The sequence below is a fragment of the Medicago truncatula genome, chromosome 5 (assembly GCF_003473485.1).
Source record: "Medicago truncatula cultivar Jemalong A17 chromosome 5, MtrunA17r5.0-ANR, whole genome shotgun sequence".
NCBI lineage: Eukaryota > Viridiplantae > Streptophyta > Magnoliopsida > Fabales > Fabaceae > Medicago > Medicago truncatula.
Window position 1 is genome coordinate 39186831 of NC_053046.1, and position 14612 is coordinate 39201442.

The following is a 14612-nucleotide window of genomic DNA, read 5'->3' on the forward strand; positions in this document are numbered from 1 at the left end:
CCCACACTCTCGTCTTCGACGATGTCTTCCGCGATTTACTTGAGGGTGTCTTCGTCATTGTTATATGTAGTTGATTGTATTTGACTACCATAATCTAACGAAAACGACACATCAACGTAATTTCTGGATATGGGATGGCCAGCAAGGGACGCAATTTATCTGCATAGTCCTAAAAACTCGGTTTATCTAAACTTTTTTATTAGTATAATTTTCTTTTTGTCACTAAAAGACAGAACCGACTTCCGACAAGTTTATTACATACCTAGAATGTGGACGTGGACTAAAGTAACACACATGTTTTTGTCCCACACTTAAACTAAACATTCCCCCTAAGAACAAAAATGCTACTTTATCTTTCTCACGCTTTACTATATTCCACACTTCTTATCAAAATCCAAAGCAATAGAAAATTCATGAGCTAAAGAATTTAAGTTTCTACAATGGCAGAAACTGCAGAGAAGAAACCACACATAGTGATGACACCATTCATGGCACATGGTCATCTCATTCCATTCCTAGCCCTAGCAAGAAAAATTCAAGAAACAACTACTACCTTCAAAATCACAATAGCCACCACTCCCCTCAACATTCAACACCTTAAATCTGCAATATCCAACACATTTTCTTCCTCTAACAATGATATCTCAATCAATCTTGCTGAGTTACCTTTCAATCATAGCCAATATGGTTTACCACCAAACGTAGAGAATACAGAAAAGCTTCCTCTAACTGATATAATCAAACTCTTTCATGCATCAACTAGCCTTGAAGCTCCTCTAAGCTCTTTAATATCAAAGATCACACAACAAGAGGGTCAACCTCCAATTTGTATTATATCAGATGTGTTTCTTGGTTGGGCTACCAATGTTGCAAAGAGTTTAGGAACTAGGAATATATCATTCACTACTTGTGGTGCTTATGGAACTTTGGCTTATATCTCTATTTGGTGTAATCTACCTCATAGGAAAACAGATTCTGATGAGTTTTGGGTTCCAGGTACTCCTAAAATATCTCATTTATATTATTTTTGTTCACTACAAAAACAAAATCTAACTAACTTTATATATGATACTAGGGTTTCCTCAAAACTACAGATTCCACATCTCTCAGATGCATAGATATCTAAGAGCAGCTGATGGAACTGATGATTGGTCAAAATTCTTCCCTCCACAGATAGCACTTTCTATGAAATCTGATGGATGGATTTGTAACACTGTTGAGGAGATTGAGAATTTAGGGCTGCAACTATTGAAGAACTATCTTCAACTTCCTGTTTGGTGTATTGGTCCTCTTCTTCCATCAACTACATTAAAGGGTTCGAATTCAAAGTATCGTGCCGGAAAAGAATCCGGTATAGCTCTTGAAGAATGCATGGAGTGGCTTGATTTGAAAGATGAGAATTCTGTTCTTTACATATCTTTTGGATCACAGAACACAGTAAGTGCTTCACAAATGATGGCATTGGCTGAAGGGTTAGAAGAAAGTGAGAAACTTTTCATTTGGGTTATTAGACCACCTTGTGGTTTTGACATTAATGCAGAGTTCAAAGCAGAATGGTTGCCAGAAGGATTTGAAGAGAGAATGAAGCATAGTAAAAGGGGTTTGTTGGTGCATAAATGGGGACCTCAGTTAGAGATTCTATCACACAAATCAACAGGAGCATTTCTAAGTCATTGTGGGTGGAATTCTGTATTGGAGAGTCTTAGCCAAGGGGTGCCAATTATTGGTTGGCCACTTGCAGCAGAACAAGCATACAATGCAAAGATGTTGGTAGAAGAAATGGGGGTGAGTGTGGAACTGACAAGAACTGTGGAAAGTGTGATTTCTAAGGAAGATGTGAAGTGGGTCATAGAAATAGTTATGGATCAAGAAGGAAAGGGAAAAGAGATGAAGGAGAAAGCAAATGAGATTGCAGTACACATGAGAGAGGCAACAGTAGAGAAAGGTAAAGAAAAGGGGTCTTCATTGAGAGCAATGGATGATTTTGTTAGAACCATTTTGCAAGTATAATAAGGTTCTATGAATTGTTGCATTTGAATTTGAGAATTAAAGTTCCTTATGTCTACATATACTGGCTGATCTACAATCTTTTAATAGGGATAATGTTATTACTATGAAGGCAAAGTATAATTGACCATTTAATACCTTTATCAGTTTCTAATGCAAATGAGTCAAATTTTATTTATCTATATATTTTATTGTATTTTTTGAATCAGCAAAATTTATTGATACCAAACTCTAGCAAGATGCTTAGAGATGGTGATAAAAGAACAAGGATGCCGCATATAGATGTAACATCCGAAAACAACTGCCACGACACAACGGTAAACAAAAATATGGCGTAACCACCTTCTGCAACCAAAAAGAATGCGCATAACAGCAGCCGCTGCAACCTACAGAAGACAGCAGCAGGATACGCAGAACAGCATACTTGTAACAGCAGAAGCATGCCCCACACCCCAATTGAAAAACCAGAGAGCTCCTTGCTAATCACCTACATTACCACTCTATCCACATATTGGCAGAAGTGCAACCACCTAATTACGGACCCTCCACAACAGCTGCTTAGACCACCAACCCATTTGCAATCCGAGGAGAAACAGCAAAACAGCACAGCCTAACAAAATAGTGTTCAGTTATCTCCAATCGAGTTTCTTATCTCAAAATACACTATTTCAGGTTCCAACACCAGTCATAGTATAGGCACGTAGTGATACTGAGCCTACTCAAACTCCAACGCCAAGCCAACACCTTTATTTCTTCAACTAACTCTTCAACCTCGGTCAAAACATTTCTAAAAATTCTATGATTTCTCTTAATCCAGATGACCCAAAGTACGGCATGCCAAATGAGTCAAAAACCCTTTCTCAACCTCTTCCTCCTCGCTTCCCTACTCCAGCACTCCCAATGAATGTACAAATTTGGCGGCATAATGAACGTTATACCCAACTATCTCATAAGATTGGACCAAATACCCATCACATCACCACCCTACAATGTAGGAAAAGGTGGTCAACCGATTCCTCCGCTGCCTCACAATAAACATACGCAAGCGATCAGTCCAGACAAATTATATTCCTCCTCTGAAGGTTGTCTCTTGTTGGGATACGATCCAAAAAGACTCTCCAGCTCAACGCCGCCGCCTTTAGCAAAGCCGGACTCTTCCAAATGGCCCCTTGAACACGACTTACCGACACATTTCTTCCCCCCTCTAACACTAAAATCCATTCCAGCGTGAATCTACCCCTCCAACTTTCAACGCCACTCGTCTTCTTCCAAGGTCATATATATGTTGATGCTTTTTTTGTGCTTATAATGTGTTATTTCAATTAGGCTTAAATATGAAATTCATCCCTGCAATTAGGGGTCGTTTAAAAATTGGTCCCTGTATTCGTTAATCCTTGCAAACTAGCCTTGCAATCATTAATCATTTCAAATTTCGTCCTTGAAGTGATAATCTCGCTGAGGTGGCAGTGATTAGCTGACGTGTCCGATGTTAATTGGGATAAATGGCTACTGACTCATACTTTTGCCTTGAATGGACAAAAATGCCCTTAGTTCCCCTTTGACTTCTTTCTTCTTCCTCCTTCTCACCTCTCGTCATCTTCTCTTCTCCCCTACAACCACCGCGCCGCTGCCAACAACACCAACTTCCTTCTCTCCGTCGAACCGAACACCAACACAATCTATACATGTCAACGCCAGCCAAAGCTTCAAAAAAAATTCCATTGTACTGCTTCATTCCCTCCGGCCAGATCGACGATGGGAGAACATCGTACATGGCTGCAACATTCTCAATCCAGTCTTTTCTGTTGGCTGCAACGTCACTGAGTACGTGGTTGTAGAGGGCTTATGACGGAGACGCAACCAGAGGAAAATATGCAGCAAGCACCAGTGGTTTCTTCCAGCGACGGCGCTGATAATCTACAAAACGATGCGACTGTGGCTGATGTTTCAATTCACATGTAATTTTGCGATGTCACTGAGCTAGTTTTTCTGTTTGAGAATTCTTTTGAATTGAATTTTGTAATTGTGTTTTGTTTTCAAGAGCCACGGTAGAGAAAGAAGAAGTAAAAAGCGATGTTTTGAGGGATGAAGTTATTTGGATTTTACAAGCTATTACATCCACAGGGAGGTTTTGGTGAGTGAGAGTTACTTAACTTTGTGTGCGTGTGTTGGTTGGTTATTAGATTATTAATTATCATGGTCCAATTGAGTTAGAGAAGAATGTTTCTTTACAACAACATGTAGAAGACGTAAAAAATGGAACTTTAGCATTTCCAGTTAGTTTCACCATGGGTTTTGCTATGAAAAGGAAAAGTATGAAATGGTTGAGGAAAAGTGTGGAAGATAAGGAATTTTGTTCTTACTGATGAACAAACACGTTGGATAAATTTGAGATTGTTGAAGATGAATATTGTTGGAAGACAAACAGGGGTTTGTTGTAATGAAAATGGATGAGAGAAAGTATGCTGGTTTCAGTTTTGATTCTAATTTTGTAAGTGAGGAAGGTGATGAATAATCATGTGTAGATGATGAAGGAGGAAGAGGAAGGATGTTATGGAGAGGTTGGTGGTGGTGTGCGATGCAGAGAAGAGGAGTGAAGGTTTTGAGAAGATGACATCAGGTTTTTTTTTTGTCCTTTCGTGTTTGTCTAAGGGGTATTTTTGTCTTTTCCCAACGGTCTGAGAAGAGAAGGGGTAAATTGCTGATGTGGCAGTGATTAACAAGGATGAGGGACGAAATTTTAAACGATTAATGATTGCAAGGCTAGTTTGCAAAGATTAGCAAATAGAGAGATCGATTTTTAAACGACCCCTAATTGCATGGATGAAATACATATTTAAGTCTTTCAATTATAAGTTACCTTCCACGCTTTTCAGGACAAGATAATCACTGAGCACAACGAAATAAATATGCTGTTTACATTTATTTAGCATAGGTTTATTATTAATGTAATGTAACAATCTAATAGTCACATATTACTTATGCTCATTTTTTGTGAATAATTAATTAGCACTCATACCTTCTTCAAAAAAAATTAAAACTAGCAATTCATACGGTAGTTATGTCACCAAACTTCTTGGATATAGTGACTCTTAAAAAGACACTGAACAACAATTATACTTTCTTTCCTCTCCCTGGACATGTTCTTAAACCCATTTCTACTCATTGTAATTGATTGTTTGGAGCTGCAGGGTAGAGGATTTTCCAATCCTTCCTATCAAACAAGTCTTCTGCCTACGATATGATACATGTACAAATATGCAAGAGAACAAATTTTTGTAGAGAAAGAGGCTTGCACAAAAAAAAGACACTACAATTTCTAATTCATTTGTGTATCAAATGACCACCACACAGCCATCAAAAATACATACTCACATAACCACCCGGCTATTAAATGAAACTCAGACGCTTCAGTTTCGACGCTTTTTCGACATAGGTTCTGAGTTCGCGTCGCCCTGCAAAAATTTTGCATGCAAACAAATATTAATATACACAGTGAAAGCAGTTTATCTAAATATTTTTTTTAGATTAAACTAAGTTAAATTGTAGTAACAATATAAAGATACTAGTTGACATATCATTATCAAATTATGTAAATTTTAACATAGAACTCTAGCCTTTTCTTCAAAAAAAAACATAGAACTCTAGCCTAGATTTTAACGCTGGGTGGGTTGGGTAGCTCAACTAATTTGAGCTGAGGGTTAGTTGGAGGTCCAGGGTTCAAACCAACCCTGGCAATGAAAAAAAAACTAACATAACAATTAACATACTAACATTTGTCGTTAAAAAAAAAAAGAGTAGATTTTAACATGATTATTACGCCTCCAGAGATGGAAAACTAGTTGGCTTTCTTGTAACATAGTTGGATTTGGATGGTTAATACATTACTTTTAAAGATAAACTGATTTGTATGCGATGATGGATGACACACATATTTAGGTAACAGGAAAACTTACAGCACAAGAAAGTTGCTCGCGGATATAAGCCATTGATCGTAGCACAGCACCCAATGCATCCCTGGATACTTGAAACTTAACTTCAGACTCACCAGAAACCCGGGCATTATCAAGCTGAGACAATTGAAACAATTTCAACAAACTTAAAGTTATTCAAAGTAAAGAAAGCCTTTTAAGAAAGTGTCATTCCTGCACAATAACTAAAACAAGAACCACTATTTCTCCCATAATAATAATAACATAATACCATTATTTTCTTTACATTTCCTTTTATTCTTTACTACTTCTATTTGGAGGCTGGAAGAAAATGAGAAGTTTTGTCTGTTGTGTATATGGATAGACAGAGAGAAAGAATTGTATAATTTTCTCCTTTGCTCATTTGGTCGGACGGAAAAGTGGGGAAAAGATGAATAATCAATGTAATGACCTTTTTACCTTGATAAAATAACCAAATAAACCCCCACATTAAATGATAGATAAATAGATCTGTAAAATTAAAAAAGGGTAAATTGTCTACTTGAAATTGTGTTTTCTCAACTTGAGATAAAATTGAATGTGGCCCCCACATCAACTTAGTTCCTTCTACGCTATATTCTCTCCATAACCAAACAAGAGAAAATGGGAGGCACGGATCAGTTAGATAGAAAAAAAATGCATACTTTTATACAGACCTAGCAACTATTAGGTCTTATATAATATGCACAAAGATTTCACCCGCAACCAAAGCATCTGAGACATCGATATTTAACACAACTATCACTCCACAAATATTCTATTTGCAACAAAATATGGCTTCCAAATTAAAATGTTAATTCTTTCAGTCTTGAGATGCAAAGGAATGAAGCTCAATATTCTATCCTTTATGTGTTGCTTATATTGTAAGTTGAGTTTGGTGAAAACCAATTGCAGGATATTGAAGTCAAAAACCAAGTTTAATGCCTTTCCCTGATATTAGAAGTCCACATTCTTGACAGCATCTTAAACACATTATTAATAACCGGTATAAATATATTCATTTTAGCAATATTCCTATGCCACCAGCCACAAAGACCATATACTAGTTCTGTTCTGTTCTTTGTTGTCATTCTATTTTAAAGTTAAAATTCTCTACCTCGACAGCCAGATTCTTTCTTTTAAATATAAATCAGCTTATATGTACCTCCCTTTTTGCTTTACATCCCCTTAGTACGAAAACAATTGCATTGATCTCTACTTTCATTCCAGTACTAGAATAACAGAGCAACAAAATGAACCGGGCATCTTAGAGAATAATGAGTCTAAAGAACAAAATAACATACCTTGAGATTTATTACAGCAACCTTATTAGCTGTTGTTGAAAGTTGCTCCCCGACTTCAGCCATAGACTTCAAAACAGGTCCCACAGTAACCCGAGAGAGATGGAACTTAACCTCATATTCTGTTGATGGACTCTTGTTATAATCTTGCAACTGCAATTGAAATATGTTTAATGACTGGCAATCCTCACTATTACTTTGTTAAAATACTGCGACACGATAAAAGCAAAGTACACTAACACTAAAAAAGGACCATGGTCAACCGAATGGCAGGAGTTTCTCAAGTGAAACACAGGTATCCAAAACTGATTTTAAATTATATCAGGAATACTACTACCAGTTTTTTGATGTTGCGATTGATGTGCACATACCTTGAGATTGACAACAGCTATTCTGTTCTCTGGATTTGAGGTTTTGTTCTCCATTACCCACGTCATTGACTTCAAAGATGGAAGAGCCACCTACATGCCAGAATAAAAGGACTGGCTTAATGTTATGTGCTAAAATTTGGGGCCTAACTCATCCTTACAAAACCGGCTTGTAAGGTGAGGAATGCCTCCTCTTTATAAACTCTTCTCAAGAGTGCTATCTATCCGATGTGGGACTAAATCCACCCCCTCAAAGCCAACACAATGAAGGTGTTGGAAGCTGGAATGAAGGCAAACCAAAGGCCGCAATTTAGGCGACTAGGGGCAGACCGCAATAAAGGCGGAATTTCCAACATTATGCATTCTATTCCAATCCCAAGAACATGTATAAAAAAGCAACAAAAACAGAGATGTTCTTGCCATACCGTGTTTTCAGGTGGACCATCATCTTGCTGAAGAGGCGCTGGGGGAGGACCATCATCTCGCTGACGAGGCATTGGGGATGGACCATCAACTCGCCTACGAGGCACTGGTCGTGGACCATCAACTCGCTGACGAGGCACTGAGGATGGACTATCAACTCGCTGACGAGGCACTGGGGATGGAACATCAACTTGCTTACGTGGCACTGGGGTCGTTTGTGGTAAATTCAGATCAGCCATTGGTTGAACAGGAGCATCGACGTCATTAAGATTAAACGTCGATGTTTCATCGTTAAGTGGCCATAAAAGAGGGGCTGTACTTGTATCTGATGTTGAAGTAGGGGTTTTCTTGTCGGGATCGGAGCAATCATTCCCGCTGAGTCGATGATTAGTTGATGACACTTTGGCAATATTTCTCTTCATGACATCAACTTTCTTTCCACCTTCTCTAAGACCACTCATTGCAGCATCATAAGTTTCCATAGCTACAGCACCTTCCTCAGCATATCTGATGGCTTCCCGGCACAGATTGGCATACCGTGATGTCAAAGACTCATATGCAAGTGATTCACCACCACATTCATCCAATACATTACTGTTTTTTGCTTCCATTGTCCACCGTTTTAAGATGTAGTGGGATGGTATAGTGAATACATTAGACACGGTAAAAACAGTTAAAATGTGCCTACAAAGAATGCCTGAAAATTCAAACATTTGGCATGTACAGTTAGCTCTCAATTCAGACTGGTTTAATGTGACAGTGTACGACTTTTCGACATCATCAAACTTTGCAACTCCAAATATGCTATTCACCCCATCCTCTTCGATTCTGTTGGCGGTATAAGCAAAAGTTTCAACTAGCTCTTCTTGAAACTTCAAAAATATTCTCTGTGTATAAAGCTTAGCAACCTGATTCTCCATTGGCGAAGGTGTCTTTAGAACTGGATTAGTGCTAATTGTCTCAAAATCTGATTCTATTTCCTTTTCAAACCATTTCTCCAAAGCTAGTTCATACTGCCTAAAGAACATTGGTAATGTTGTATGCCGGTTGACAACACCGTCCAAAAAAGAGGCTTCAAATCCTTGATTAGGAGATATTACAGCGAAAAATGAATCACGGAAATATGCTGGAACCCATTGATCACGAGCACTATACAAGGACTGAAGCCAATCATGCCCTCTGAGTTCATATTTGTCTATGATAGAATTCCAAGAAAAATCAAACTCCTCAATTGTTTCTGTCAGGTTAATGCAATTATAGAGTTCATAGTGAAAATAAGGATGCATGCGACATACATGGCCCAATTTTTCATGGCCTTCTCGCAAGACATAACGTTTGTTTATGCAGTGACGTGCTTGGGGAAAAACTTGTGATACTGCTGTTTGTATGCATCTGTCCTGATCGGTAGTTATAGAGAGAGGGTGACGGTCATTCATAGCTGCTAGAAATGTCTTGAAGAGCCAACAAAAAGAAGCCTCAGAATCATCAAAAATGAGTGCACAACCAAACAAAATCATTTGACCATGATGGTTTATCCCAGTGAATGGAGCATATGGCACATTATATTGATTTGCTCTATGTGTTGTGTCCAGGGTAACTGCATCACCAAAATGACTGTAAGCTGTCCTTGATCTTGCATCTGCCCAAAACACATTAGACATACGATTATCTTCATCAAGTTGTATTGCATAGAAGAAACCAGGGTTTTCAGCCTGCACTTTCATAAAATACTCCAGCAGGTCCCGAGCATCCCTCCCTAATGTCTTCTTTTTAATGGGTTGCCTCGCATTATAAGGCATCGAAGTGGAATTTTTAACTGGATGACTCGTTTTCGCAGCAGCTGCAGGAGAATTCCTAATCTTCTGACTATTGTCAGAGGAAACGTGATGAGCATCAATAGATATATACATGACACCAGTTGGAACAAGCCCCAGTCCTTTGTAAGTTTCAGGCATGGTTCTTCCAACACTAGAAAAGTGCTTCACCAGTTGAAGTTTTTCCACCTTATCAGGTACCGCCAGAGAATGGCTATGTTCCTTCACAAATTTTGTAACAACCCACTTATTTTGACCCGTTTGCTCTATCCTAATCATCGCCTCGCAACTTTCAGTCATCCTTCTTTTCAAACCTTCCCTACTACACACAAACTCCCGGAACATATTTGTCCCATCAGCATTAAACTGACCATGCAAACCAGCTTTTGAGCTGAAACCCGACCGTCTAGCATAGTCACTATAAAAACTTTTAGCAGAATCTTCAGAATCAAATACCATGCCCAAATACGGCTCCGAAACCATACCCTCAGCATGAGATCCCGAGTTTCCAGCATCATTAACTTGACCAAATTCAGCATCCACATTATGTTCCATCGATCCACTTCCTTCTCCGATAGTTATCACATGAACATCCATTACAAACAATGAAACAACTTATACTGCTAAATCATTGACTTTCACACTTAAACGCCAATCAAATAGAAAATTGCATGCATAATCAATGTTTCCTACGTGCCACCATGTAAATCCAAAATCAAACAACCCAGCTGGTGAAAATTATCACACTACACAAAACTACAACAAAAATCCACTCTTTTCTACTCTCCACACGTGTTGAATCAATTTCACCTTGAAAATTCCTAATAATGAAATGCAGAAAAACAAATTAATAAACCACAAAAAGTGATTTTCATAACAATTCAAAAAAAAAAAATCAAAACTTTAATCTTATAAGAGTAACATAATATAATTTGATCAAAACCCATTTCACAAAAGGACAAAATAATAACAATAATTCAATAAAAAACAGTAAATGGCTACAGAATTGAGTGTAGAAATTGAAATGGGAAAATGGAAACCCTGACTTACAGCAATGAAAATTGATTTCATAATCTTCTGATTGTAGGTGTGTGAACAATGCAGGGACAAAACGACGGTGTTTTGGGAGGAGTTAGGGTTTTGGATTGTGAAGCTCCACCGTTGCAGAGTCGGAGAAGACCGAGAAAAAGAGAGAGAGTGTTGCATAGCATAGCGTAGGTTTTCGATATGAAACGTGTGAAGTATACCCACGTCTTGTTCACCGTTGGATTTGCATCGGACGGTTGATATTTGTTTATACAGAAAAACGTCTAAATTTGGATCTTGATTTAATTTTTGTCCTTAGAGGTTGGATCTATCAAGTGTAGAGTGTACCCCACCTTTCATTTATTTTTGAACTTTGTAAACTAAATGTTTAATAATTGTGATAAATTATCCTCTAAAAAACAATTCTGATAAATTAATAATTTAGGATATTACTTTTTATTTTCTTTATCTAGACTTTATATGGTGTAATGTGTTTGTATGTTTGTAATGCTATTATTTATCTAAGAATTTATGATGAGTAGATTGAATTGTTGGTTGATTTTGAATATGTGTGATGGAATTTTTGGATAGATGGTTGAAGGAATTTAGAGATTTAGAAATAATGGTGTGCTTTTCAATGTTAATACAACTACTCATTCAGTTATGTCTAAAGTTTATCAACATTGAAGTATAGCTTGCCAATAATTTATAGCGTGAAGCAGATATTGAAAATGGAGAAAACTTGATAGAATTTTAAATGGAGAGAATTCAAATTTATTTTTGGAGGCCTATTTATCAATAGAGACAAAAAAGAGATGAACAAGAGCTTAATTATCATATGCTTAGACTCTATTAGAGCGAACACAAATAGAGGTAGAAGAAGAATTACTTAAATAGTCACACAATGACACAAATTGATACAATTTTTCTACTTAATCTCATATTTCATAGCTAATATTTTCACCTATAGCATCCTGTAACATCCCAATATTTTATACATGTTCTTTTGAATAATTTTCTCAATTTGTCATTTGGTTGTTCGAAAATTTATTTCATGTGTGGAAAATTTAAGAAAAAACTTGACATTTTCTCCCGTGGTTAATTATTTAGAATTTGAGTTCATCTATTATTCAAACCATTTCATTTTTATAAATCAATTTGGTGTGAAGAAAAAAAAGGGGATAATTACTTCTTACATAATTTATTTTTATCCCACTCCTTCATTGTGGTATTTTTATTTGTGATTTATTTTAAAATTAATTTTGTATTATATTAATTAGTTTTCTTTTTACTTGGACATGGTCATATATAGTAGTAAAAACTACACTTTTTTTTTGGTACCCAATTGCTCAGTCAAATACGTTACAGATTACTCCTAATAACTTGGCTTAGTGGCTTTACTTGTGTGAGAAATAGGAGAAAACCCATTTGCACAAAAATAGGAGAAAACCGTGTTCATTCAATACAGGGGGAAGAAAGGAGAACAAAAATATTAGTTGCACAATGTAGCAAATTGCTTTGCATAAAAATAAGAGAAAACCGTGTTCATTCAATAACAGACCATGATATATTTTCTGTCTTCTCTTGCTCATACAATTTTCTTCCACAATTTCCCTTCTCTCAATTAAGACACATTTTCTTCAATCTACCAAATTTTCCTTCTCTCTCACCATGCCTCAAGAGTCAAGACAATCATTGATTAACTAAATCTCATTCAATTACCATGCTCCTCGCCATTCACTCCATCATTCCATGATATTTGTATTGGTTGCCTTTGTGTTCCACACAATTATAAAGAACAGTAACCACTTCCCCTCTACACACAGATAAATACCACGCAACATCCCTCTTCTTCATACTGTAATCTTGTTTCACCTCAAAGTTTATAGACACTTTCTACCACCAATTCTTAGGGCTTGTCATCGCATTTGTGTAAGTGCTTGACCAAATACTATTCCAATTCCACGATTTTCTTTACTCTATTTTTGTAATACTAATCCTAAAATAATGATGTTGAAGCTTTTGACCTCATCCCTTGAGATATCAATCCTCGTGGCCTTAGTGTGTGATAGGAACGGAAAAGCTGGCAAGGTAAGGGTTTTTTCCCCATACGTCCATACTAAGTGCTAGAGCTGTGTTATTAAATAATGGTAGCAATTCTTGTCTTTTAAAAAGACAGATAATTAAAATATAGTTTCAGGGTAAAGTCTAATCTTTTCTGAAAGTAGTTATTTAATCATGTTCTAGATGATATTTATGAATGAGAGTGTGATGTGAAATGATATATTTTATGCTATTATGCTTTATATGTTTTTGTGATGTTGGAAAAGAGATGTTAGATTTTTTGATAAATTAGAGAAAGAAAAAAAGGGGAAACGTGAGTTTTGTGAGAATGATGGAAATTTTAGAAATAATGAAATTATGTTTATGATAAAGTACTTAAAATCTTTCTTAAATAAATTAATAGAAGTCTAAATTGTAGTATATGTGTGACTAATCATTGTTTTGTCATGTGCATGATAATGTGTTATTATTTTCTTTGTGGTTGCCTTAGTGGCGGGTTAATATTATATATCCGTGTGGTGCTTTAGTGGCGAGTTATAATTATATTCTGTGTGGTGTCTTAGTGGCGGGTTTTAATCTGCATTTTCATGATCGCATGACATATGCATCTGTGTGGTGTCTAGTGGCGGGAATTGCAATTATATCTTGTGTGGATGCATTAGTGGCGGGAATTGCAATTATATTCTGTGTGGATGCCTTGGTGGTGGGAATTATATCCGGATCATATAGTTATAAGAGCATGCATCTTACGCATAATTGCATTGAGTCGGTTGTTTATTTGTGATTTTATAATTGATTAAACTAGTATAATGCAAATGAAATATGTGTGAACTTTACTTTAAGAATATGACTTGAATGTATTTTTTAAAATCTTTTTGATTGAGAAGTTTTGATACTATCTATTTTATGACATTGTTTTGGTGTTTTGTGTATGAACCAATTTGGATAAGGAAATTGGCTCTTACACTAATATTTTAGGTATCAAAGAAGAGATGGTCTATGCTTTGAAGTTTTTGCTTGAAGTGCGTACGAGGGACAAATTGGGTTTTTTGATCGAATTGTAAATTTTAAAGGATATTTATTTTAAGAATTTTTATTAAATTATGTTAAGAATTTTGTATAGATTTTGCTAAGAATTTATTATTGATGATGAAAAGAAAATAATAGTAATTTTTGAAATCCGAGGCGTTAAATTAATAGTGGATGTTGCCTCCACTATTCTTTATGGTGAAGATGAATACACTATTTTCTCTAGAAGGTTGCGAGTGGAATGGGAACAAGTTAAATTAACTTCTCCTTGGGAGTATATGCACAAAAATTGCTAGTATTTAACCATCCATCACATTGTTTTAAGGACCATTTTTCTAGGGTCATGACTAGTGATGATAATTTCTCTTTTAAATCAGGTTATCAATATCTCACTCGAGATTTGTCCTCTCATATTGACTATTTTTCATCTTGGATATTGAATCTGCCTAAGTCATTGACCGATTCAGGCATATCATTGAAAACTTTGTCATGGTCGGCTCTTTACTAATATTGAGCGCAGAATCCGTCACATGACTGATGATGTTACTTGAGTTTGATGTGGTGCTTAGGAGGAAACAATTATGCATTTACTTAGAGATTGTGACTACGTTTGAGAACTTTTGGATCATC

General features: G+C 36.4%; 2 protein-coding genes across 2 annotated transcripts; one reads left to right on the top strand and one right to left on the bottom strand.

Annotated features, from left to right (window-relative positions):
- The first annotated feature begins 320 nt into the window (after nt 1-320).
- Nucleotides 321-2150, top strand: LOC11423230 (UDP-glycosyltransferase 92A1). The gene is made up of 2 exons (XM_003617024.4): nt 321-996; nt 1076-2150. Exons 1-2 carry the CDS (start codon nt 441-443, stop codon nt 2008-2010), a joined length of 1491 nt encoding a protein of 496 aa, XP_003617072.1. The 5' UTR covers nt 321-440; the 3' UTR covers nt 2011-2150.
- A 2877-nt stretch (nt 2151-5027) lies between these two features.
- LOC112421987 (protein FAR1-RELATED SEQUENCE 3) lies at nt 5028-11090 on the bottom strand. The gene is made up of 6 exons (XM_024784517.2): nt 10914-11090; nt 8052-10684; nt 7630-7719; nt 7262-7411; nt 5964-6077; nt 5028-5462 (listed from the first exon to the last, which is right to left on the bottom strand). Exons 2-6 carry the CDS (start codon nt 10458-10460, stop codon nt 5418-5420), a joined length of 2808 nt encoding a protein of 935 aa, XP_024640285.1. The 5' UTR covers nt 10461-10684; nt 10914-11090; the 3' UTR covers nt 5028-5417.
- Between the last annotated feature and the right edge of the window lie 3522 nt (nt 11091-14612).

Bases quoted from the DNA above. Each gene is read 5' to 3' on its own strand.
- LOC112421987 (XM_024784517.2), bottom strand. From the start codon at position 10,460: ATGGATGTTCATGTGATAACTATCGGAGAAGGAAGTGGATCGATGGAA. The intron at 7,720-8,051 runs GTATGGCAAGAA...TCTGGCATGTAG, and splicing joins ATGGTCCACCTGAAAACACG to GTGGCTCTTCCATCTTTGAA. The intron at 5,463-5,963 runs GTAAGTTTTCCT...AAATTTTTGCAG, and splicing joins GCGAGCAACTTTCTTGTGCT to GGCGACGCGAACTCAGAACC.
- LOC11423230 (XM_003617024.4), top strand. From the start codon at position 441: ATGGCAGAAACTGCAGAGAAGAAACCACACATAGTGATGACACCATTC. The intron at 997-1,075 runs GTACTCCTAAAA...ATATGATACTAG, and splicing joins TGATGAGTTTTGGGTTCCAG to GGTTTCCTCAAAACTACAGA.